Source organism: Sceloporus occidentalis, unplaced genomic scaffold, assembly GCF_023333645.1.
Source record: "Sceloporus occidentalis isolate IW3139 unplaced genomic scaffold, rSceOcc1.0.p SCAF_3, whole genome shotgun sequence".
NCBI lineage: Eukaryota > Metazoa > Chordata > Lepidosauria > Squamata > Phrynosomatidae > Sceloporus > Sceloporus occidentalis.
Genome location: NW_028316983.1, coordinates 56,014,080 through 56,041,789, shown reverse-complemented (window position 1 = coordinate 56,041,789; position 27,710 = coordinate 56,014,080). Strand labels below are relative to the sequence as shown.

The following is a 27,710-nucleotide window of genomic DNA, read 5'->3' as shown; positions in this document are numbered from 1 at the left end:
CAAGCTGCCTGTTGACTATGGCAACTCCATGAATTTCATAGGGTTTTTTTAGAAAAGGAATATTCAGAGGTGGTTTGCCAGTTTCTTCCTCTGAAATATAGCTTACAGCACCTGGTATTCATTGGCAGCCTGCCATACAAGTACTAACATTAGGAAACCTAAAATAGATCTTGACCATCATTGTGTTGAAGTGTATCAGCATTTGCTGCAAATCCTTTTATGTTAGGACAGTGCCATTTAAAAGCCATAGCTAGGTGGCTGAAAGACTGCAAAGTCTATAATCATTGTGGAAGTGTATAAATACAGTCTGGTAGGTCTTTTGCTATTTTTAATATTTGTGTGTAATCAAGTGAATATGTTTGTTCCCTGGCCAGCTTATTGTCGAGTTGGGGAATGTTGCCTTTTGATCCTTTTGTTGGCTTTAATCTGTATGAGGAGAACATATATACAAGTCCAGAGAATGAAAGCCCCCCCCCCCCTTCTCCATCTGCTGCATCTTTTTGGCAATCAAAGCTAGTTGTAGCTTTGAGTCATTCCAGCTCTCTCACTTCCCTTACATGTGAAACTCTGAAACAGTCCAGATTGCAAACTTCAGTTATTTCCTGTGGTGTTTTTCATAGGGCTAGAAACATTGCCAGATCAGCTACTTTGAAAGTGGCATTCTCTTGTTCTGTTCTTTTGTTTAAATGAAATTAATCTGCCCTTTTACTACAGAGCAATCTCTCCCCCTTCCTCCCCCTTTCTTCCTGGCATAGGAAGAACAATAGAAGCCTTAACATTTCTAGGAAAATGAACAGAGTTCATCGTAGGAAACGTATGTTATCTTCTAACAACAGAATAAGGTGCTTATTTATTGGGACTGATCATATTGGTCTAGGAGGATGGTGTTATATTTGTACTACATTGGGAGATGTATATTGTAGAAACTGAAATGTGAGGTAAAGCATGTGTTAATCTTAGTATCACAGACATGAAAGCAGTACAAAGGACATATAGTCCATCTTCCTGTGTAGAAACATACAGCAGACACCCTTCAGAGAGGCCATTCAAACTCTACTTGAAGACTTCAAAAGACCTTCCAATGCAGTTTCTTCCACTATCAAATGGCTCTTTCAACCAAGAAGTTTTTCCTAACCTTTATGGTGAATCACATTTCCTGTAATTTGAATCCATTGTTTTCTTTCCTAGTCTCTGGAGCAGCAGAAAACAAGCTTTCTCCATCTTCAGTATAGCCAGTTTTACATTTCTGAAAGGAATGTTATGTCATCCATAGGGTCATCTTAAATCCAAGCTGACTAGATGGGAATTAACAATAACAATCATAGCACCTTTTGCCAAGCTAACTATCTCTAGCATTCTAGGTCATTGTTCATAGGGCTTAGTTTCCAGACCTTTTATCATTTTCCTTCACCTCCTCTGGATCTATTCCATCTTGTCAGTATTTTTGCACTGTTTTGTCCAAAACTGGGCACGGTATTCAAAGTCTGACCAAAGAAACAAATAAAGTGGTACTATTACTTCCCTTAATAATAATACATTTTGGCTGGAATGCCACACAGATAAAAGAAGGCCTTGTGGTGGCCAGTATGCTTCCAAATATGTAGCACTTGATACTGGTTCAGAAGCTGCAGAAGCATGGGCTTCTACTTGTTCCTGTGCTTTTGCTTGCACCATCTTTTAAAAAGTTTAAGTTAGTATATATACTTCTCTTCCTCCTTCCCCAGTTTATCCTCACAGCAAGCCCACAGGGTAAGTCAGGTTGAGAGAAAGTGACTGACTCAGAGTAAACCAGCAACCTTCATATGTAAGTAGAATCTTGATTCCAAACAGCCTGGGTCTTTAGTTCAACACACAAAATGTATACCATACCAGTTCTATTTCAGATGTGGCAGCCTTGGTATTTTCCTTTGCTAAGTGTTTTTACGTCATTATACATATATTAGATTTGCCTGTGAGTTGGCGTGGAAACTATTTTATTTGTTAAAATATTTAAGTAGGATGTGGGTGATTCTCCTCTCATTGATGTCTCCCTCCTAGACTTCCATGTGTCTCTTGTTAGACCACATCACATCCACCATAGCGATTTGCTAAATTAGAAAACTGATAATTGGTGACCATCAGATTTCAATTCAAGAATAATGTGTTTACTATTGCATTAGCACTGAGCTTGGCAGTAGCTAGTTACTTATGTGAGTTTAGTTAAGATAAGAATCAGCAAGATAATCTTTTTGTCTTGAGTTCTGGAGCACAAAAACTAGAAGGTGTTTTCTTTTCAACTAGGGATGTGAACATATGGTATTAGTAGGCAGCCCATCAAATTTGTTTCAAACTTTCTGTTGCCAGAAGAAGCATGGTGGGTTTGTCAGCTGTCACCCACATACTGTAAATCTTTAGCATGCATCAGCCTATCTTATTGTTTTGATGTTGATGCTCAGCTTTTGCTCACTCTCTCTGCCTCACCACACCACACACCTTCTAAAGGAAAAATTAATGTAACTTGCTTTAGGAGAAAAATCGATAGTCTTCCTTTATTTAATTCCAGATTAGCTTTAAAATGAATTTTACAGCTGCTGGATACATTCCTACCATAGCCTGGCTTTAAGAAAATATTTTGATTATTGTGCCTTCCAAGTGTTACACAATGTAGTGGGGAAAAGGAGCACATGTAAACAAATGATAAAAGGAAATCAAGTAATCCAGCCAAGTTAATAAATTAGAGATGCAAGCCATTGCTAAAGTCTACAGTGAAATCCCCTTTTAAAATAATGAGAGCTGTACAAGACCTCTACAATTGCATACACATATGTATACACTCTCTACAGTGTAACCTGAAAACAGAAAGGGGGCTTCCTTAGTAAAACATTGTGATGGAGGGAAGCTCCTGCTTGAACCCTGAAATGAATTGCTTCTCTATCAATTCAGGAAAGCTGGCTGTGCTTCAGCCAACCTATTTTTGTCTTCTTGGGGTCTTACTGCATCAAATGCTGTGCTCTTTATTAGAAATCCGCAGGATGTGTCTCCATGGTATCTTTACTGTAGTTGTCTACAGTGAGGTGACAAAGAGGATAGGATTTGGCCTATATCACACAGTCTATGGTTCTTTTCATAAATCATAACTAAGAAGATGTATCTAGGGTGTGATGGGAAGGGAGGATAGGCAGTTCTCATGCCTTAAAAGAAATAAGTTTTCAGAATGACTTAAAAGGTGTTATTTTAGAACTAAGCTCTTGATTTTCCCCTATACTTTACAGGGCTAGAGAGATTAGATACTGGAGAAGAAGGAAACAAATAGTGTTAAAGGTTCTACAAACAAAGTGGCATTTAAAATGCTTATTTAATCTCTGTTTCATTAAACAAACTCGATTAGTTAGTATCTGACTGTTCAGTTTTGGTTTGATTGTTGAGTTGATTTTTAGGCAGTGTGAGCTGCAGTTCATGCATATTTGAGGAATCTAGAATAAAGCTGAGTCTTAAATATGATCTGTTAGCTACTGTTTTGATGTTTTAGAACTTAGTTTATCCCAGAATTAACACGTTTTTCTGCAATGAGATTTTAATCTCGGACTAAAATCAGGTGAGTAACTTTTCAATTTCTCACCCATGTAGTGAGATTATACTTATCTATTACTCAACTGCGAGTACTATTACTAGAAAATTTATAGCACAGGTAAACCTGGAGACGAATAAGGAGTTGACATTCTTGGGCACTCATTCTCCCAATAGTAGGAAGATTCTAGGACTTTTACATGTAATTTGTTAGTGGATTTTCCCCCTTTCTCTCTTGATCTGATGGACAGAGGAACTCCAGTCTCCATGCTTATATCTGCCTCACCAATCCATTTTCTGGAGACATTCTCAAAAATATTAATTTTTGGAATAACAAGTAAAAGGCTGAAAACTACCTGTCAGTTCAAACATATTATTGAATTAAATTAGCTTCCCCCCCCCCCCCCTACAAGTCAGCTTCTAGGTCACTTTTAGAAAAAAGGTGTCCTGGGCCAAAAATTGCTGTAATTCACAGGATTATCATACTATACATCTGTAATTTACACTCCAGATAGAATCATAGCATCATAAAGTTGGAAGAAACCACAGGGGCCATTGAGTCCAACCCCCTGCCATGCAGGAACACACAATCAAAGCACCCCCAAAAGATGGCCATCCAGCCTCTCTTTAATAACCTCTAAAGAAGGAGATTCCACCACACTCTGAGGCATCATATTCCACTGTCAAACAGCTCTGACCACCAGAAGTTCTGCCTTAGGGTAGAATTATCAAAAACAACTTGAAGACACACAACACACACACACACACAATATCTTTCTCCCCTCAATCAATGTCTTGAAGCAGTAATGGACTGGATGAGGGAAAACGAGCTCAAGCTGAATCCAGACATAACAGAAGTACTTACGGTAGGGGCCCCCAAACCAGGTATCGGGCTGCAGCCTCCAGTCCTAGAGGGGTTCACGCTTCCCTCAAAGAACTGTGTTTGCAGCTTAGGGGTGCTTCTCGACTCGTCGCTTCAGATGAGAAATCGGATGAATGCAACGGTCAAGAGTGCCTGTTATCAGCTCCGGCTGATACGTCAGCTGCGCCCTTTCCTGGAACGGGGTGACCTCGAAACTGTAGTACATGCACTGGTAACCTCAAGACTTGATTTTTGCAATGCGCTCTACATGGGGCTACCCTTGTGCCTATTCCGGAAACTTCAACTGGTACAGAATATGGCAGCCAGATTGATTACAGGAACAACTAGGAGTGACCATATTACACCTATATTGAAATCACTCAACTGGATGCCTATTCGTTTCCGGGCACAGTACAAGGTGTTGGTCATTACCTTTAAAGCCCTCCATGGCTTGAGCCCAACCTACTTAAGGGATCGCCTCCTTCCATATAATTTGCCCCGTACCTTCAGATCCTCTGGGAGGAATTTGTTGCAATCTACAGAGACCAGATTGACGGCAACTTCCCAGAGGACTTTTTCCGCAATCTCTCCCACTTTATGGAATGGTCTGCCGGACGAGATCCATCAAATTACCAACCTAGAGAGCTTCATGAAAGCTGTCAAGATGGATCTCTTCTGGCAGGCCTTCCCAGAATAGAATCTGGCCATGTAACGCTCCCTCCACAGACATATATAAGCGAAGACTCTGCCCACCGTTATTTTATTATCATATTATTGTTTTTAGATTTTATCGTTCGTAATTTTAATGGATAGAATTGTTTAGTCCTTTTTTAAGGGGAGGTTGTATATATTGTATTTTTTTTTAAAGTTTGTACGCCGCTTTGATAGTGGTAACAAAAAGCGGGATATAAATTAAAGTTTTATTTTTATTTATTGTTTAGAACATATCACTTGCTCAGATTCATCTGGTAACTACCTTGATTTTTTAAAGAAAATTTCAGTGTTGTAAGGTGTTACTGCAAGGTAATGTCATAAAGAAGAGCGAGCACATAATTGTCAGGTTGGACTATTATTCCAAGAAACCAGGCTTCAGATCTTCACATAGCCACGAAGACCCTTTAGGTGATCTTGGACAAGTCACAGTGTAAGAGAAAGGCAATGACAAATCTCCTTTTCTTGCTATGAAAACCCTATGATAAGGTCACCATAAGTCAGAATCAACTTAAAGGCACAATAATAACAATTATTCTAAGGTATTGCATTACTTTTGCTTTAATTTTAAGAACTGTAAGTTAGATCCTGTTAGTCTCTCTCATCAATGGGATGATTTCCAGTGAAGTGGGGAAGAGAGTACACTCTCAAAATCTGCTCCAGAATGGGACACCAGAATGGAAATATGCTTACATGATATTAGATTTTGCCCAATGTGAGGAGAAAATCATATTGTGACTTTGTTTCTTTGCAGGAAGGATCAAAACGTTCTTTCACCTGTCAATTGCTGGAACCTCCTGTTAAATCAGGTAAAGCGGGAGAGCAGGGACCATACCACCTTGAGTGACATCTATCTGAACAATATTATCCCTCGTTTTGTTCAAGTCAGTGAAGACTCTGGAAGACTTTTCAAAAAGGTAATGATTATTTCAGTGTGCACCTTTTCTGAGTTCTAGAGATTGCTTTTGGTGACCACATCTTTCGTGGATGATGTATTATAAAAGCTTGCCATCATCACATGCCTATAGTCAAATCAGAATTGGATTACTCTAAGGGAGAGGTGGGGAATATGGGGTCTTAAGGCCAAACCCCACCTCACCAGCAGACTCAAACACTTCTGTTTCCTTTGCATTCCCTCTCAAAATGTTGACAGGAAGTCATGTTGCAACACTTAGTGTCACTATTTTGAAAAGGACTTCAAAGGAAAGCAGTGGTGCTTGGGGTTAATATGGTGTTATGGAGGTATTTTTGTGTGCTTTCATGTGGAGTGCTTTCTGCATGGCTTGAGGGCAAAGATTGTCCCTAAATATTGCCATTTTAAAAAGGAAAATTTTCAGGGGCGTTGGGGCACTGGAGAGGGACTTTGGGATGCCACAAATGTGTGGTCCAGGATCCCCATGCAGCTGGTGGGCCACACTTTGTCCACTCTTGCTATAATATAATATGTTGTATAGGAAGCTACATCTAAAGAAAGGTTGAAAGTTGCTATTGGTTTTAAATGCTGCATTATATTCATTTATCCCTCAGTTTAATTCAGAGCACTGGCTATAACTTTTTAAATGTGGAATCATTATTGCTATTAGAGGTACAGTATGCAGGCAAAAAGGATGAAATCCCTTCTCTTGGTGGAGTCACATTTGTGGGATGCCTTCCTGAGGAAATTGTGGCTCATTCTGACTTTACATAGGCAGTGAACACTGTTCTCAAGTGATTTTGGAAATATGTTTTAACTTTTCAAGTTTTGTCAGTGTGTTAAAAGTTCTGAGATGTTTGCTTTGCTTTGCTGTGTTGTGCTGTGCTTTGACTATTTTGGTTTTGTGTCTGTCATTTCAATGATTTGAAGTTGTTATGATAAATTGACATATTTTTTGTATTGTTACACAGTCTGACTATTTTAATAAAAAAAACTGGATAACTAATAAAGAAATAAATGTATACAATCAAATGTTATCTGGCACCAAATTTGAAGCAGCTACCATTATTCAAACCCCTTTCTTTATTCCTAGGTAAAAGAGCCTTCTGTATTTCTGCTACAGTCAAAAGAGAGTTAATATAAAAGGGACCAAAACAAAGTGTTGCATTGTGAAGTGCTTCTGTTCAGGGTTCCAGCTATCCCATCCTATTAGCATTATTCCTCTAGTTTTCTACTCCAACCCCACCCGCCACCTAGCCATCAGTCATTGTGTGTCCTTTGAACAATCCCAGTCTTCAATGGATTTTTTTTATAAATTGGGATTCTCTCCCTGACTGGTTTTTTCTGTCCTAAAGATGGCCTCTGTTACCTCCTTGCATGCAAATGTTTTGTTGAGTATATTCATTCCTAATAGCATATACATTATTTTGTGCATATCTCTGTAGTGGCCAAAAAATCCAGTGCTACTCTGGGCTGCATCAACTGGAGTATAGTATCCAGACTGCGAGAAATATTTCCTTGATCTGATTTTGTCAGATCTCATCTGGAATAATGTGCCCCATTCTGGGCATCACAACTCAGGAAGAATTGGCAAGCTCAGTATGTCCAGAGAAGGGTAACCCATATGATCAAAAGTCTGGAGTCAGTTCTTTATACGGAATAATTTAGGGATCTAGGTATGTTTGGCTTAGAGAAGAGATGATAGGTATCATTAAATATCGAAGGGGATGTCACGTAGAAGATGAAGCAAGCTTGTTTTCTGCTGCTCCAGAGACCAGAACATGAACCAGTGAGTTCAAATTACCCCCCCCCCCCCAAATCCACCTAGATATTAGAAATAATTTCTTAACTGTAAGAACTATTTGGCAGTGGAATGGGCTGCCTTGGCGGGTGGTAGACTCTCCATCTGTGGATGTTGTTAAACAGAAGGTGGATGGATATTTTTCAGCAGGACTGTAATTATATATTCCTTCCTGGCAAGGAGTTGGGCTTGGTGGCCCTTGTGGCATCTTCCAGTGCTGAGATTCTAAGATTCTGTGAGATAATTTGGAGTCATAGAAATGCTGAGATAACTCCTTAAAAAATAAAAAAAATGGCAAACATCAGCAAAGCTGCCTCCTGCTTTTTCTTAAATTTCTAAAGAGGGCATGTACTGTGCTTACCCCTCCAAGGCAAACCCAGTACATATGGATAGGTTTTGATGTTGTTGCCAGGGTTGGCATGGCTGAGAACACACCTAACTTTTTGTTCTTGTTTATTTCTTTTTGAAGCTTAAAAATGACTGAATGCTTATGATGTCACTGATTATGTATAGGTATATCAATCAACCAATCAATCAAGAACATGTTAGGTACCACTTTCTGAAAATATTGAAGGAGGCAAATGAAAAAAGTAAAATTACTCCCCCCCCCCCCCCACACACACACAAATAAATAAAGCTACCCTTAAGAACACTCAGAGGATCATTATTGAAAATAAACAGGCAACAAGAAATAATTTGTGGCTTTGCAGTTCTATGTTGCTTGGGCTAACTAATCCTCTCTAGAATGTTTAAGAGTATGATTGACATGCTTCAGGTTATGTTCTGACTGACCTTTTGAAGTTGCCCCTGTTTTGTATGATGCTTCTCAAGCTGAGATGTCATCAGCATTTGTTTCCAAGCAATGTGAAAGTAAAACCTTTCATTTGACCTTCTAAAACTAAACTAATTGCATTACACTTGATTAAGTACTTAGAAGGGATTATTGCGTGACAGGGACCCTTTAGCTGCTTTTAATCCTTGTATCAGTAAGTCATGTTTCTGCAGCGTTGCTCTTTTGAGGACAACATGAAAAACAAGTTAGCAGGCATGGAGTTAGCAGAGGACCATGGAATAGATGTTCTAATATAACTGGGCATGTGTTTATGTGTCAGGGTTAAGAGGTGGAATTATATGAGGAAATGTATTAATTTCAGTTTAGTTCAGTTGTCTGGTGTCAAGAGACATATGTAACTTTAGCTACTCTTGCTCTAAAGCTGAGGTTGGCCACCTGATTTCCTCGATCTGTTGCCATACTACAACTTCCATCATTACTGACCCTTGTTTATGACAGTGGGGATTGATAGGCGATGTAGTTAAAAGCACATGGTAGGCATCAGATTGTTTATTTCCTGCAAAGGTTCACTAGCTACCATTTAAACAAGGCCTGTTAGTTTAGCCGTGAGTCCCTCTGTAGGAGAAAAGTGGGGTATACATTTTGGAAATAAAATAAATAAATAAATTTGGCTGCATTTTTTTCATGCTGGTTATAAACACTGTTGGAAAATATGTAATAGGGGCTGTAGTCCTAGGTGTACTTACTTGAAATCCTCTTGAAGTCCTCTTGAAATAAGTGGGGCTTATTTCTCAGTAAAAACATAATAATTCAGTGCTGTTGCTAAAAATCCTTCCCCTTTAACCTTTCTGTGGGGACATATGAGTTTTTCTGGTGTCATCAACTTGCCTTAGTGTTCTCTCCAGTGTAGAGACTAAGAATGATAGAGGTTGTCCTTCTGTAGGTTGCTATTGGCTTTTGTGTAGGTGCATCATAGCTGAACCTGTCCTGCATAGTCTGGGGCCTCTCCCTCACCAAGTTCATTCTGGAAGCAAGGAAAATTGGGATTCTCCCTTTTACCCCCTTTACCCAGTCCTTTCAAAAGCATCAAAGGACTAAGAGAGAGCCAGTGTGGTGTAGGAGTCTGAGCTTGGGCAAGTCACACTCTAAAACTCAGGATGGCAATGGCGAACCCCCTCTGTAATTTTTTTGTACAGCCGTAGAGTTGGAAGAAATTTCAGTGACCATCCAGTCCAACCCCCTGACATGCAAGAATACACAACCAAAGCACCCCGAAGAGATGACCATCTAGCTTCTGTTTAAAAACCTCTAAAGAAGATTCCAGTTTGCCAAGAAAGCCCCATGATAGGGGTCATCATAAGTTGGAAATGACTTGGAGGCACACAGTAACCACAACAACAACAACACACACTAGGATAATTGATTACTAAAATTAAATTAAATTGTTAAATATAAATTAATATCTATGTTGCTAAAAAAAGGTACGACTACCTTAATCTTTGTAAAACACTTAAATCAGTGGTACCCAAACTTTTTGCCCATGGGATTGCCCCCCCCATCTACATTCAGACATCCCTCCCCCTCGCACATAATATAGGAATACAAATATTTTGTTTATTTACTGTGCATATTTTTGTTCACACGTTTCTTCATTTTCATATTTTGACATTTTGTAAGGAAATATTGTTCAAATTAGAATATTTTAAGGGAATGTAATATTTAACCCAACACATGTGTAAATTTTACACATAAAAAAAATTGGGAAGGGGGGGAGATCCGGGCCTTGAAGTCTTATGCCCCCCTTCAGCAACTCTTGCGCCCTCCCAGATGTCCCACCCCACCATTTGAGAACCACTGACCTAGATGATTGTGCTAAATTGCAAATAAAAAAACGCTGGAGTAGTTTTACATGGAAACAGTCATTCAATACAAATTATTGTGTGCCTTCAAAGAAACAGCTGTGTTAGTCTCTTGCAGCATAAAAAGGAGGAGAGGGGAGGAAGAATGTGGCAGCACTTTCTAAAACTAAGTGGTTTTTATTTTAGCGTGAGCTTTTCTGGCTATAAACCCACTTTTTCAGATGCAGTATACAGTGATATTGAAGTGTCAGGTATAAAGCATATTTACACAGTTGTGAGAATGTGATAGAATGTAACAAATTCAGAAAGATGCAAATCGGGTCCCGTGCCCTAAACTTTCAAAGAGCAGGTTGAAATGATACTGGTCTTTCAGGTCTTTACTTGCTATTTACAGTGGCCAATAAAGCTTTCATATCGTTTCCAACTTACGATGACCCTAAGACAACCTTATTGCAGAATCTTGGGGAAGATTTGTTCAGAGAGGGTTTACCATTGCCTTCCTCTAAGGCTGAGAGAGTTTGACTTGCTGAGGGTCACCCAGTGGGATTTCCTGGCCAAGCAAGAATCTGAAGCCTGGTCTCCCAGAATCCTAGTCCAACACTCAAACCCCAATGGCTCTCTCAGTAGAAATAGCATGATTTAAAATCTTAAATACAGACATGTCTTTATTTTTCCCCCACTAGCAAATCCCCCATTCCACAAATTGGTATAGACAGGAGCTGTTACTTGTCAGGAAACAAATAGCATGGAGTTAGTATCTAGATAACAGGTTTGCCAGTTTGGTCAAATGCCAAACAGCTTCTTATGCTAACTCACTTTATGTTTGTTATGTGTCACTAGGGCATAATTCTCCTGTATCACTTCCTCCTGGGAAATCTTTCTCAAAGTGACATATGATATATGCAGTGGAAATAGTATGTGACTGAATCCAGAGCCACTAGTGATTGTCGTTTTTGCTGGATAGCTCCCTCAGTTTCTTTCCTTGCAATCAATCTGACAAGTGTGAACTAGCACCGGACAACTGATAAAGGGCAAATATCAAAGTGGTTATGGAGCCGATTATTTAACTAGCAAATATCTAGTCTGTTATAGCTACAAAATGATGGAAAAAAGCAGTACTGAAGAGATGTCATTTTATGAACTGTGTTTTGCATGTATAATTGCCTTTACTATGATACAGCTCTGTGGAAGTTTTTTAAAGCAGCATTTTTAATCACTCTTCCCATTATTATTCAAGTCAAACAGGGTAGTTGATGATGAATTGTTTTACAAATGGCCTAGAAATTAAGGAGATACAGATGGTTCTTATCTAACATTTTTCTCTACTTCTGCTTGTTTCAACATAAACCTACTCACAGCACAGTTGTATAAAACAGGAAATCGTTTTATTATCTTAATGGCCAGGGTCAAATTGGTTATTTAAGGTGGATCCTACTTCATCTTCTGGAACTGGCAAACCTCCTTTCTCCTGTTTTATCTTCTGTTTTATCTTTTTAAATTGTATTCTGTTTTTAAACAAATCTGTTTTAATATTGTAATAGTTTAATTCTATTTTAATTGTCACTTTTGTAGGATTTTAATTGTACTGTGTTTAGACTTAAGGTGCTTTGAATCCCAATTTTGGGGGGAAAGCAGGGTATCAATAAGTAAGTAAGTAAGTAAGTAAATAAATAAATAAAGTCCCTATACCCTAAAAATTCTTCAAGGTTTTTGCAGCTCTTTGAAGTAGGGTTGTAGAGTGCTGTGAGTACCCAGTTAGATCCTAGCCTATGACTGTTTCCCTTATGCCACTGTTTGGGCTAACTATTTCTGTATGGTTCCTTGTAGGATGAGACAATAAATAGTAGTGCTTTTAGACCAGTTACAGAATTACACAAAAGGATAATGAATATGCAGTCGTATATAATGCTGCTTGTATAAAAATAACATACTTGTAATCTCTGAAAAGGAAACAAGCTAGTATGATGTGGGCTAGACAATGCAACTGTTAAGTGGGTTTGTAATTTATTGACTGGCTGAACCCAAAAGATGCTCAGCAATGGCTCCTCTTCATCTTGGAGAAAAGTGACCAGTGGGGTGCCACAGGATCCTGTCCTGGGCCCAGTGCTATTCAACATCCTTTATGAATGACTTGAATGAAGTAATAGAAGGCATGCTTATCAAATTTGCAGATGACACCAAATTATGAGGAGTAGCTAATACCGCAGAGGACAGGATCAAAATTCAAAATGACCAGAATAGATTAGAAAGCTAAAAAAATGAATGTCAGCAGGAAGAAATGCAAGGTACTTTGCTTAGGCAGAAAAAATATATGAAATGCACAGATATAGGATGGAGGACACCTGACGATGACAGGATCTAGAAGTCCTGTAGTAGGACTAGTCAACAGTGTGTTATGGCAGCTAAAAAAAACCCATTGCGATTCCAGGGTGCATCAATGCGAATATAGTGTCTAGATCGAGGGAAGTAATAATATCACTGTACTCTGCTTTGGTCAGGCCTCACCTGGAATACTGTGTCCAGTTCTGGGCACCACATTTCAAAAAGAATGTGGACAAGCTGGAGCATGCCCAGAGGAGGGCGACCAAAATGGTGAAGACTCTGGAGAACTTGCCTTATGAGGAGAGACTTGGGAACTGGGTATGTTTAGCCTGGAGAAAAGAATGTTAAGAGGTGATATGTTAGCCCTGTTTAAATATTTGACAGGACGTCATACTGAAGATGGAGCAAGTTTGCTTTCTGCAGCTCCAGAGAATAGGACCCAGAGCAATGGATTCAAACTACAGGAAAAGAGATACTACCTCAGCATTGAGAAGAATGTCCTGAAATTGAGAGCCATTTGACAGTGGAATATGCTGCCTTGGACCTGATGGCCCTTGAGGTTTCTTCTGTGTTTGTATGAAAAAGTATATTTCTTTAGCAAAAGAAAATTGGTAGCTCTTTTTGGCTTCCTATATCTTCTGAAAGTTCATTTTAAATTGGGCTGTCCCAATACTGTTTTGGATCATTTCCAGATACAAAGTGCTGGATTTGGCGCTTGTTTGTGATAAACTGCAAAGGGTTCATTTTACTTGAGAGATGAACTGCTACATTCTGCACCAGCTGAAGCAAAGCCCCTGTCAATGATAGTTGGAGGATGAGCCTGCTGCTATAATCTGGCCTTCTGGCTATGTAGGCCTGTGTGGTTGTGATAAGGTCTGTCTGAGACACAGTCACAGCCTCTGGTCTTTATCTCAGAGGAGGAAATATGCATTCTGTCACAGCTGTTATGTGTGAATCTTGGCATAGCTGTAGATCCCATAAGGAAGGACCTACTATTAGCAGCAAAGATCAGCTTTAATTTCTTGTGATCTGTGTATGAGGCAGGACAGTGAGAGATGTGCAGGCCACAACTAATTCTCTTGTCCCTTACTGCAAGATATTTCTTGTCTTGAAAGAAAGGTGTTAAAAGGATGGTAGAGACATGCTGTCTATCAGGCTCTGGAATGTTTTCCTTTTTAAATTACTAACTTCCACATTTCCAGAAGCATTTTATATTTGGGTCTTTTCAGATGTCTGATGTTCCCTGCCTGCTCTGTCAAGTTTTGTTGTTGTGGTAAGAGGCCTGCAATATGGTCTGGCATAATCTAAATACATTTCCCACCCTATCGCATGATTAAGAGATCTTTTTTGGAGCTGCGATATGAGGAGGGGTCTTATTTGTTTGAGCAAGAGATGGAAGGCTGCCAACCACTTCAAAGGTATATTTCATGATAAGGGAAGTCAGGTTTACTGCCAAAGCCCATATTTGAGTGGTGTCTGAGACAGAATGTGGTGCTAACATGTCTCACTTGCTCTCAGAGGTGTTTACTAATCTGCTGTGTTTACTGCAAAGTCCTCTCCATAGAATGCTTGTTTAATCACTAGAATACTATATTACTTGCAGTTGGGGCTATTGAGGGACTCTCTTGTGGGGAAAAGTGAAACCAGTAAGGAAAAAAAAAATTAAAATGTGAAGATGAGGTGATTGGTTCTAGTAGAAAAGGTTCCTTGTTATCTTCTAGTTGCACAGAAGACCATAACATCAGAGTAGGCTCTGCAAATTCTGGTATTTCTACTCAGAAATAGTACTTGTTTGTGAACCTTCACTGCCTAAGAATTCTATGCAAATCTACTGCTTTTTCTTTAATTCGGAGTTTAAAAAATGCCTTTATCAGTAATGCAATGTGTAATTTTCTTTTGAGGGCTGGTGTTGTGGGAATATTGAACAAGTTCAGACTAGAGTATAATGACATATCAATCCTATACACACACACACATATACAGGGATTCAGAGTCACTCACTCTTTCTTTTTTATCAAGGCATGATTAGATCAGAAACTAGCTATAATTCTGAAGCTTCTAAATATCGTTTTCTGATTTTGTTGAAACAGAAAATTGATTACTGTATATATTCATTTATAAGTCTAGAAATTTTAGCCAAAAAAGTCACCTCAAAAACCTCACTTTTGGGTGAGCATAAATAGTTATGTCTGCTGGAATTTTGTAAGTTCCTTGGCATTATTTTCACTTGCTTCATCCTTTAGAGCCTTTGTTACATGCCCATAGATTTTACCCTTGCCCTATCCATGGTTCATATCAAAATCCATAATTTTGACCCCAGAACTTGCCTTTGACTTATACATTCGAGTATATGTGACAAGCAGAATCTTCCTTGTTTAATCATAACTCACAGCAAAGGAAAGGGTGACAATGCTGCATGGCCAGGCTTGTGAGTATCTCAAATTAATAGACATCGAAATTGGTCCATTGTTGGATGGCTATGCAAAGAACCATATATTCAGAAGTTTTGTTTTGTACTGCTGTTCTGGGATTATTCCATTTAGCAATGAAGTAGCCAGTTAGAACTGAAAGAAGAAAGGTATCTCCAACCTTTCCTGACAAGAGAGAATCCAAACGTTCACCTGTGTGCAATCAGAAGGAATACAGCCAAAGTTGGGATGGCACCATGTGCCTCAAATATTTCATTGACTAAAGGCTTCTTGTGTTGCATGCTCTTGCTTTTTAATAGAATTCTGCAAAAATCTGTTGGAATTAGTCAGTGTCAGTGACCGCATTCTGTGAAAATCCTGGACAGCTGCAAAACTCTGTGAATGTAGACATTGTGCTTGGACTTTGGTTGTATATCATTATTACATCCTCTACCTTGCACGTGTAGTGGCAACATAAAAACAGAAAAGAGTTGTAGGTAGTGGAAGCCATGCTGTCAGATGTCTATAAATTGCAAAGTCCTTAAAAATGAACACACAAGTGTATTTTAAAAGTATGCAGACCAAAAAAAAAAAAAAAAAGATTATCACCAAGGCACAATTGATGAGAAATGTAAAGAGGACTGTATGTCACCAGTATGAATCTTGGTTCACCTTGATGCAAATTTTTATTTAATTGCAGGATTTAGTGTTGCTTATTATAAAGTTTTTATGTTTCTGGTTCGGACTCCAAGTGTTCAATATGCAGTACATTTTAGACAAATAACGTTATTTCTAATGTTGAAGAGAAAATCTTAATTTGTTGTGCATGCTTTCCAAGTTTTATATGTGCTAAATAACACACTGACTGGTGCCTCTAGGGAAGAGTAAATTGTTTCTGTCTTGCTTTTAATTAATTATAGAGCCCTGTATGAGGTACAGTGAAATTCAGGTGTGAACCTTACATGTTGGCTCATGTTATGTTCTGATCTTCTTCCTGCTTATCTCAGGAGAATAGATTGCTTTGATAATGCTGCAGGGTGTTTTTTTTTTCAGATTGCTTTTGATTCTTATTTTTTTCATTGTGGAAAGTTTGATATGTCTGTATTTTAGCTTTGTTGAATGTGTTCCTTTTTAACTGTGTCCCATTCAAAATACAGTGGACCCTTGTTATATGCTGGAGTTTGGTTCCAAGATCCCCCGTGTATAACAAAATCCGTGTATGCTCAAGTCTCATTAAATATAATGACATAGCAAAATGGTGTCTCTTATAAAAAATGGAAAATCAAGGTTTGACATTTGAAATTTATACATTTTTGGAACATTTTCAAACCATAGATGCTTGAATCCATGTATAAAAAATCCGTTTATGAGAAGGGCCAACTGTAATTGCCTTTAAAAAATACAAATTTAGAGAAAGGAGAAACGTATTCTTTGGCTTGTCCCCTTTCAACTTTTTTCTTATCCTTTTCTGGGTCAGAACAGGGACAGAGGTAGTGCTCCAGATTTTGTTGAAGTGTAGTTTCCAACTTTCAAAATCATTGACTAAGTTGGCTTGGAGTGATGGGAGCTGAAGTCTAGCATCTGGACATTCCCTACCTCTGCTCACTAATTTTATGTGGGCCTGTGATTTCTCCACCTGATGCAATCACTGTATGTTTAGTAAGATCTTCAGATATTCTCAGACTGATCTTACTTATACATATTGGCTCTTCCGGTGAGGTGCTGCTATAATGTAGTTGTTTAGTCACTAATTTGTGCCAATAGTGGAATGATCTCCCTTAAACAAACAGAGATTTTGACATATTTTATGGATCTCTTATGCATATACCAGATTTTGGCATGAAAAGGCAGACTGCACATTTGTGTATCAGCTCATTAAAGAGGTTTGAGTTTTGTATAAAATAGAGGCTTCTTGTCTTCAGAACAAAAACGAAGGTCTCTGAGGGTCAACAAATCTGTATTACCTAACCATGTGAGATCTTTTTTGCTGTTCTGGCTAGCTGCTGAGCACACAGATTTTCTTGAGTTCCTTTGGCTGATTGACTGCAGTGTACAGTAATAAGAGAATTCTGAGAACTGAAAGCTATTTAAATAGCCTACTTTTGGTTCTGTACCATTTATTTTTGCACCCGATGGACTCCTAAGGTTCATTACCAGCTGAGGCAAGAGGTAAATATTAAGAAAGTACCAGGAAGTAAATACTGTATATAAGTGTGTGTGTGTGTGTGAGGGAGGAAGAGGGAAAGGAAGCTGAGCTAATCTCCTTAGTGTCCTTGCCTTTGCATCCATTTCCTTCAGTGAAGTCTTCTCAAGTTCAAGAATCATTTTTCCCATGACACTCCTTCCTCCATATGCTCTTTACTGACTAGTTCAAATTGTGTTATAACTTATAAGACTTGTGTTATATGGAGACAGCCCTGGTAACTGGTATTTTTGTCCTGGGCCATATTGTTGCTGGACATTGGCTTGGCATCCCCTAACACCAAATGCCATATAGCTTTGGTGTTATTAGAACATAAGAAAAGTCTTGCTGAATAAGACCAAAGGACTAGCTGTAGAAGACGAGCATTCTAGCACACAGTGGTCAACCAGCTGCCTACAAGAAGCGTGCAGGGATGACATGATTGCAGCTGTAAGCTCTATCTTGCTTTCTCCACAACTGATACCCAGCATAACTATTAGTCACTGATAGATCAATCCTCCATGAAGCTATAGTTCTAAGTGCCATTCCTTTTCTCAGGTCTGTTGATTGATACTTTTTACTTGTCCACTGAAGAACTTCTCTTTCCTTCTCCATTTCATCTTAGTGATACGAATAAAATAATAGATAAAATTATAGTATATTTTCATATTACCTACAAAGAATTTATGTGTGCACTACAGGTATTCCATAAGCTTCATTTATTGAAACTCTTATCTCATTGCTGCAACCTGGCAAAAGCACCACCGTACCTTCTTCCAGACAAGGTCAGGGTCAGACAGCAAGAAAGGGCTCCAGGGCCAGAGCAGGCTGTGTCTGCTACAGGGTGGATTCTTTAACAGACATATATCAGTTCCTTTTGACTCTTCTGGATAGGAACTCCTGTTAATTCCAAAGTAATCCTGATATCTAATAAGTGTGTCTTGAATTCTGCTTTCTTTGTTGTAGCCCAATGAGTTATTTACAGGGAATAACCTCAGTTATCCTAATAATGGTGGCAGGGAGCTCCTGGTGGCAGGAAAGTAGCTTTTGTGAGCTATTCGCTTCACTGGTAAATACTGGTAAGCTTTTTCCACTAATGTCTAGTCTACAATTGCATCCCCACAGTCTTTTCCTTTTATAACCTCAGGATAATTTGACATTACATTATCACCAAAGACTGGGAAATATCACATAAACATTTCCATTGAGGTTTGTCAAATATGTAAACGATTAACTTATTCATTTAAAATCACTTAGCCAGTAGGGGTTTTTTTTTAAAAGCCTGCTTTATTTTACCAAACTTTTTCATGTTCTTGGAACTGCAAGTTGTTTCCAACTTATCAGAACCCTAAGGCAAACCTATAACGTGGTTTTCTTGGCAAGATTTGTTCAGAGGGGGTTTATCTTTGCCTTCCCCTGAGGCTGAACGAATGTGACTTGCCCAAGTCACCCAGTGTGTTCCCTTGGCACAACAGGAATTCGAACCCTTGTTTCCAGAGTCATAGTCTAATGGTCAAACCACTATTTCAGTGATGGTGAACCTATGGCATGCGTGCCAGAGGTGGCACTCAGAGCCCTCTCTGTGGGCACATGTGCCGTCACCCCAGCACAGAGTTTGCCAGTGTTTGTTGCTAAAAAGCCAGAAGGACATGGCACTTTGCAATAAATAAGTAGGTTTTGAGTTGCAGTTTGGGCACTTGGCCTCTAAAAGGTTCACGATCACTGCACTATATCATGCTGCCCCTCTATATTTTACACTTTTAAATGCTTGGCCTCTTTGTTGAGGGTTTTGTTGCCCACTTTCAATATATGAGAGTTCTGCTGGTTATAGAATCATAGAATCATAGAATTGGAAGAGACCACAAGCGCCACCCAGTACAACCCCCTGCCATGCAGGAAATCTCAATTAAAGCATCCCTGACAGATGGCCATCCAGCCTCTACTTAAACACCTCTAAAGAAGGAGACTCCACCAGGTTAGCATCTGTATGTCTTCTAATCCAAAAAGAGACTATTGTAATTTGAAAATGAACCTGGGGGTATGTTCACTTGAAACCCAAAGTTAGTACTGGCAGTTCTAAGGCTTGTTGCATCATGGTGCCTGATGACCATCTTGTGAAGCCCATTATTGCATTCCTCCATTTCAGTTTTCTAAGCAGCCCAGATAACTGGACTGGGTTAGTAACACTGATGTATGTAGCTGAGAGGTACAAGTGATTATCTATTTTTTTGCAGTTATAGACATACAATAGCAAGCGTTGAAGAATGCCTCTCAGTTGACTGAATCCTCCATTCTCTTTACAATATTAAAATCACTGGGGCTTCCGCCTGTCCTGCATGTAAAGCAGGTCTATTATCACTTAGTGTTGAACACTCCAGATCAATTTATATATAATGTTTTATATGCATTGCTCCAAGTCGGTCACTACATAGCTTAAGGATATACGGTAGTTAAACTACTTACATTAGCGCTGGTACAAGTTTGGAAAGATTCTTCCTTCTTTGTGGTTTGGATAAATTGCTAGTCTTGGCTCTTTTTAGTGTCAGAGAAGAACTGTGTCTTATAATCATGTTGCACTTCCCTTTACCTTCTCTATATTTATTCATAGACTCTGTGTGGACTAAATTTATAGTATTTTGCTTGGCTTTGCAGACTCATTACATTGGTTTGGATTCAGGTCAGCCAAGGGGTGGGCAGAAAGTTCCTGTGGGTGCCAGGTCAGTCATCCAGCTGTGATGGTTCTATCCAACCATGTCAAGAGAAATTCCTCTTGGCAGTTTAAAAAAGGACAGCAACAAAGTTGGGGTGCATGAACCTGTCAGAAGTGGCACTGAAATTGTGCAGGCAGGATTACAGGACATTGCTTCCAATATTTCACAGACCTTCAAGTTGACTGGCAGAACTGGCTGCCTGTTGAATCCATCTTCCTATTTCATTTCATTCTAAGAGTCAGAACAATGCTGGTGGCTTCAAAGGGATCTGATTTCTGAGATTTCAAAGTGTTTTAAAAAGACAGATATACAGAAGTAAAATTGATGGGCAGAAGAACTATGCATTAAGGCTAGGATTGTCAAATGTCAGTTTGACCTATTCTGGAGGTGAATTAATTTGTCACAGTTAAGAATAATTCATCTCTCTACTGTGTAACATTAAAATCTAGACTTTAATGAAACTGCTGGGGAAAATGGCACTTAGTTTTATGTACCAGCGTTAAGCATAAAAGATTTACTCATCCTTCACCAATTAGAAGAGCTTGCACATGTTTAATTATTTTGTGGCTGCTTTTTATAGCAAGGTCTCCACAGGTCTCTGCTCTTTGCCAAGTCTTTGTCCTAGCCAGGATGCCTATAGAGTATGTGAGGATGTGTGAAGCAATCCAGCTATTCCGTGGGGAAGAGGAAAACAGAGGAAGACAGGAAGAGGAGACAGTAGAGAGGGGATCATGCAGTATAGGAATAGTGCTTGTTTGTTTGCCTTGGGAAGGGAGAAAGAGTCCTAGTGTGTGTGCACCTTCAAATTGCCTGTTGACTTATGGTGACCCCATTAATTTCATAGGGTTTTCTTAGGCATACTTCAATAAACCAACCCTTTAACAAAGAAGCTGCATTTTACAAAGTCTTTTTACACCCATGACACCCTTCCTCCTCTTCTATCAAGCTGGATGTTGTTTTAGTAGCATTGGCATTAGGAGTAGGGTCGCCATAATTCTCTACTAAAAACCAGGACAAAATGTAGGACAAAATTTAGGCCAAAACATAGAACAATTGTAGGATAAAATTTAGCCCAAAATGTTGGACATTTAAGGTCCTCCGTTTTTCTTAAAAATGTCCTACATTTTGGGCTAAATTTTATCCTACAATTGTCCTATATTTTTGGTCTAAGTTTTGTCCTACATTTTGTCCCGGTTTTTAGTAGAGAATTATGGCAACCCTAATTGGGAGGATAGTGAAGGAAGGCTGAGGAGACAGTGTCAGGTTGCAGCAGCATGTCCATAGTAAGCAATGCAATAAAGTTTGAGCTGGAAAAGAATGAAATTCTACTTTAGGTGATCCTATTGTACCAGCGTGTTCCTACCTACAAGAGGCAAGGTAAACAACAGCTGCCTCCATAATAATAATAATAACATTTTATTTATATTTCCCACTTCTCCCTTCAGATTGAAGCGGAATTACAACAAGTAAAAACGTCATAAAATACATATAATTCGAAATACATTAATCAAAAGAAGAGATAAAAAGGGAGGGGTTGTTACAGTATTGCTCACAAATATAAGGATCGAGTCATCGTAGTAAGATATTATTCAAAATCAAATTAGAGGAGATCAGTTGTATAGGCCCGCCTTACTTGAGCAGGTGTAAATGGTAAAACACAGAGAAAAGGAGTGTGTAGATAAGCATGCCATACCAGCTACCCCCAACATGTTAAAAATGCATAGATCTATTTGGCCACTAGAATAGAAATCATAAGTGAAGTGGAAGCTGGTGAAAGAAAAACACAATTTCTGGATGTGTTTTTGGAAAAGCCTTCAACATAATCTTTAGAATAGTTTTTTGTGGGTTTTTCGGGCTATGTGGCCATGTTCCAGAAAAGTTTCTTCCTGACGTTTTGCTAGCATCTGTGGCTGGCATCTTCAGATGCCAGGCACAGATGCTGGCGAAACGTCAGGAAGAAACTTTTCTGGAACATGGCCACATAGTCCAAAAAACCCACAAAAAACTATGGATGCCGCCCATGAAAGCCTTCGATCTTTTAAATGTTTACCTGCTTTTGTTTACTTATGCAAGACTGACCTGACCTAGTGGTTTCATTTCACACATGCATATTGTTACTGGGGGCAGGGGCGGGAGGTGGGGTGGAGGTTCTATAGGAACCTCTACTTATTCCTTTCACATTATTTCTACCTCTGATACCAAACTTCTGTTAAGGAATGCATCTAATCCAGTATACCTGTATAACAATTCCAGTGTCCAACAGAACTAGATAACTTCTCCACCCCTCTCCTGCATGTGCAAGTAGGTCTTGGATGAAGGGTCATGTAACTGAAAATCAGAAATAAATGCTGGCTGGTGATTAAAGCCGAAATTTGCATACCGTATATACTCAACTAAAAGTCGACGTCATGTATAACTCGAGGTCAGGTTTTGGGGCCAGAATTATGGATTTTGACATGACCTGTGGATAGGTTGTTGGTAAAAGATGTAGGCTCCTTCATTGAGTGTATGTGTGCATATGGCAAGAGAGACTCTCACTGAGGCTTTTCTTTATCGTTTCAGCATTCCTTTCAGCCAGATGCATGGGCGGAAGGGGAACTCTTAACAAACAGCAATATCAGTCAACCAGGACTATTTCTGTTTGGCTCTTTCTTGCTAAACTCCTCCCTGCATGGGGAAATCTGAAAAAGCTGCTATCATATTTTCATAGTGACCCATAAATAAGTCGACCTGGGATTTTGGGGTCAATTTTGGGGCATAAATTTTTAGACTTATAGACAAGTATGTAGAGTACCTTGTAAAGATTAATCTTTAATAAAAGTTTTCTAAAAGTGATTAAATATAGATTATTGACAAACATAGTACATGTACAAAATGTGTTCAAGTTCTTACATTTAAAATGTATTTTGCTAATGTAAACTGTTGTGCTGTATGATTTTTTAATTAGGAAATGGGACACCAGGGATTTTTGAATGATGGATGGAAAAATATAGTTGGTTTGTTCATTTATTTGTTTCAGTGTTTCTTCACTAGTGTTAGCTCCATTGTTTATTCTTCAGTGTTTATTTACTGCTTATTCAATGTCCAGTCTCTTCAGCTGTTTCATACAATCAATTACCATAGTTTTCTCCTTTGCTACAGAGAAAACAGACATTTCTCAGCAGTTTTCTCCTTGTATTGAATATTATAAAGTATTCTAGAGGAATTATTTTATGGAGATAGACACTGAAGGCAGGAGCCCATTGGTCAGGAAATGTGATTTTTGCACACAAAAAACAGTGTGCATTTCCCTGCAGAGTACAGTGGGCCCTTGGTATCCGCTGGGGTTTAGTTCTAGGACCATGGATATCAAAATCTGTGAATGCTCAAGTCCCATTATATACAATGGCACATGGAAATTGTGTGCTTTATATAAAACAGCAAAATCAAACTTTCCATTTGGGAATTTATATCTTTTTTTTAATATATCCAATCCGTGGATGCTTAAAGTGGATAAAGAATCCGTGGATATGAAGGGCTGACTAATTTCCCAGAATATTGGAAGAAAACTGTATGAAGTTCGCACTGCTCCATGATTGTTCCTGACAGCATTTCCCAGTGAAACAAATAATTGAGAATAATCTCCATCCCTTTATAGAACCCTGAATTCAAGTTTTATTGCCATATTTAACCCCATTTCTAAATGTAGTTGGTGTCTTGGAATTTCTACCTTTCTGAAGCTTGGAAAGTGAAAAAGTAAGAAATTTAAACTTTTCTGCAGATGAAAAAAGTATCTAAAAGACTTCCCACTCACATACACCCTTAAGGGTCAAAGAATGCTATGAGAAAATAATAATTTTGACTTCTGCTTTAGAGGCTGGGTGGACTCTGTTGGTTTTTTAAAGTGTTTATTCTGAATCAGCAAGCTGCTGCTTCTCCCTCAATTTCTAACCATGCTGTAAGAATATGTTATATTTAGACCATAAAATATTGACAGCATATCTAAGTCGGTTTTCTATTTTATTGCCCTAAATATTTTGAAGCTGCAGCTGTAATGTTCAGTGGAATGCGGAACAGCCAAGTTAGCATTGCCATACATCCAAAAAAAAATCTTGATTAAATTAAATGGGGGCTGGGTTGTGGAGTGGGGGAAACAAAGAGAGCTTTGAGTAGCTGTTGTTGTATTCTGAGAATTAAATGTTCCAGTCAACTGTGGCACTGACCTGCACGTGATTCATACAAATGCATGGGATGGGGGACGAGTATATACATATATATATATATATATATATATATATATATATATATATGTCGTGGGTGCACATACTTTTAGCTGCTTTGCTTGTGTTTGGAGAAAGATGTTTCAGTAAAGCAACAACAACAAAAAACAAAGATTTTTCATCAAGTATGCCATGTAAAAGATTATTGTTTGGTCAGCTTGTTTGACATTCATATGTAGTGATAGTCTGTTGTTTAAAGAACTGAGGATAGTTTCTTCTGTTCCACTCTTCCATGATTTTCAACAGTGCTTATCTTTAATGTGTAACTACCCATAAAGCTAAAATTGTCCTTGCATATAGCTCATTTCATAAGAAGTATCTGCCATAATTAGGGTTGCCATAAGTCTGGACCTCCAAACTGGGACAAATGTAGGACAAAATTTTCAAATGTAGGGCACATTTTTTAAAAATGGAGGGCATGCAAAAAAAATTGATGTTTTTTTAAAAAATGTTACTATAAATGCATGTTTCTTAGGCATTATCAAAATGGAGGACATTTGGGCATTATTCCTAGACAGATGGCAGAAATGTACTTTCCCTTTCTGGCCACTCTCCCTCCCCCCATTCCAAACAGCACATTTGGGCATTGAACATGGCTTTACTTAACATGGCAATCTCTTGCATATTTCAGAGGCTTATTCCATAACCAAACTCTTTGGGTTTCACACTGAACATGCTATGCATACTGAATATGTCAAGGTGGTTTAACAAGAAGTGGGTTTGCCCTCGGATTCAACTGTACTTCTCAGAAGTGTGTACTTGGTCAAGGGACTTTCATTTTTTTCCCACTGCGCATGAGTTTGTAAAAATCAGAGCAACTTACATTGGTCGTGCCTCAGAAGCTGGCTCATATCATCATCATCATCATCATCATCATCATCATCATCATCGCTATCCTCTTCCTCCTCCTCCTCTTCTTCCTCGTCCTTCCTCCCTCCTCCTCCCTTCCTCTCTACCTCCTTCCTTCCTTCCTTCCTCCCTTTCTCCTTCCTCCCTCCTCCTCCTCTGCCTCCCGGGCCCAAGCGGAGGAGGAGGTGGGTGGCTGCCTTGGTGCCCCCCCACTCGCGCGCCAAGGCAGCAGACAGCCACCCACCGCCTCCTCTGCCTCGTGCGCCTCCGTGCTGGGCACTTCCTTGGGCTCGGGAGGCAGAGGAGGAGGCTGAGGCAGAGGTGGGTGGCTGCCTGCCTGCCTGGCTTGGCGCACTCCCTGCCCGTCCGCGCAACAAGGCAGCAGGCAGGCAGCCACCCACCTCTGCCTCAGCCTCCCCCTCTGCCTCCCGAGCCCAAGGAAGTGCCCAGCGCGGCGGCGCACGAGGCAGAGGAGGCGGTGGGTGGCTGTCTGCCTGCTGCCTTGGAGCGCGAGCGGGGGGAGCATGCCAAGCCAGGCAGGCACCTCCATCTCTGGCTTGCGCAACTGCGCTGGGCGCTTGGCTTGGCCCCGGCAGGCAGAGGCAGAGGAGGAGGCGGAGGTGCCTGCCTGGCTTGGCACGCTCCCCCCGCCCGTGCGCCAAGGCAGCAGGCAGGCAGGCAGCCACCCACCGCCTCCTCCGTGCGACCGCGCTAGGCACTTGCCTTGGGCCCGGGAGGCGGAGCCAGAGGAGGAGGTGGAGGCTGAGGGTCCGCCGCCTGCATGAGCATCCGCGTGAGGCCAGAAGAAGAGGAGGAGGAGGAGGAGGAGGAGGTGGGTGGCTGTGGGCGGGGCAGTCCCGCCTTTGGCGCAAAACCGGACCGGGACCGGAGCGCCAAAAGTGGGTTTGTCCCACCTACTGGCGGGACATGGCATCCCTTACCATAATCAAAGACTTGTATATGTTTCTGATGTTACTGATCAAAGTTAAATGTATAATTAAGTGAAGAGGATGTTGGGTCTTCTCATTCTTCAGCTGCAGTTTGTGGTCAACTACTGGTGGGCAAAGCCTCCCTTCTAGCTATCTTCGCTAGTGTCCTTTCTAGTTTGTGCATTACGATTATGATCAACCACTTCTGATTCTAGAAGCACTTTCAGCCATCTCTTGTTGTTTTTGGTGATTATGATGATGTTTTCTATCTTTTCCCCAGTTCAGGTGAGTTACAACAGATTTTTAAAAACAAAATACAACAAGAACATAGTTAAAAATTCTCAAAATGTAAAAGTTAAAAAGTGTCTAAACTGTAAAGAAATTAAAACTAGTTAAAAGCATAACCAAATCACACAAGAGCACAACAGAGTAACAATTAGAAAATCCAGTACATTATACAAGACCTGCTCCACCTAAACAGTCCTCAGTGGTCTGTCAAAACAGAAAGGTCTTCTTCACCTGTTTATGGAAAGAAAATAAAGCAAGTGCCAGTCTAACCTCTCTGGGAAGTGGGTATTATAGCCTGGTCGCTGCTACCGAAAAAACCCTCCTCTGTTTTCTCATGAGATGTACCTGTAAGGGTAGTGGGAGGGACAGAAGGGCCTCCCCAGCAGATTTCAAAGCATGAGAAGGTTCATAAAGGGAAATACAAGATTTCAAATACCAGAGCTGTCTAGATTTGAATGCTTCATAGCATTCTCTCTCTCGACCTTCCATCTGTACTCAGTGAATGACATTGGCCAACATTGCTCTTGTATTGCTTTTTTTGCTCTGCTCTGCTCTGCTTTCCAGGATTACAACTCCCATAAACACTTGGCAGCATGGCCAAGGAGCTATGAATCTTAAACATCTATAAAGTACCAGATGCTTATATCTTCCTAATTCAAGTAGGTTTTCTGTTAGCCTTCTTAACCCCTTTGTGTGAGTCACATCCAGTGGTTGTTTTGGGAACGGCAGTGATCTAGAGATCCTGAAATGGTGTTTATTTTGTGTCCACACTGTTTCCTGCCTGATTTACTATGCCGCTTAATTTCTAATCACAGTTCAGTATAGTGTGATATCCAGACCTCCTTTTAAAAATTTTACAAAAAAATAGGCCGCATTTGGGCAAGTCCTACTATCTAACAAAATACCAACAACAGATCTTTCCCTTACCTCTACAACCATCCTATCTGCAATTGGTCTGTAATGAAACCAAGCAGGATTCCATGCCTGTGACCGAATGGTCTTCCTTTGGCTGAGTATAGGTGTGGTTTTTGCATGTCAGTTAAACTGCTATTTTAACCATTTCAAAACTGGATTCTAATTTTTTTTTAGTTTTAAAAGAGCATTTTAATGTATTTTTTAAAACTGCTTTTATCTTTATATTTTTTTTAATTGCTTTTTATGTGTTCAGCGCAGACGTATGGGGACCAGCAAATGTTTTGTATGATGTATAGACACATTTCTGCAAGAAAAGAATGATACAGAACCAACAACAGTCTGAAATGACAGTGGTCTGGCCA

At 39.7% G+C, this 27,710-nt stretch overlaps 1 protein-coding gene across 4 annotated transcripts in view; it reads left to right on the top strand.

Annotated features, from left to right (window-relative positions):
* LOC149315959 (SLIT-ROBO Rho GTPase-activating protein 2) overlaps positions 1–27,710 on the top strand; it is a 256,991-nt gene that overhangs the window by 108,869 nt on the left and 120,412 nt on the right. For all 4 annotated transcript variants that reach the window (XM_089514493.1, XM_089514494.1, XM_089514492.1 and 1 more), the window contains exon 4: positions 5,874–6,036. In XM_089514493.1, the coding sequence (XP_089370619.1) occupies positions 5,874–6,036 (163 nt within the window). The remainder of the gene's footprint in view (positions 1–5,873; positions 6,037–27,710) is intronic.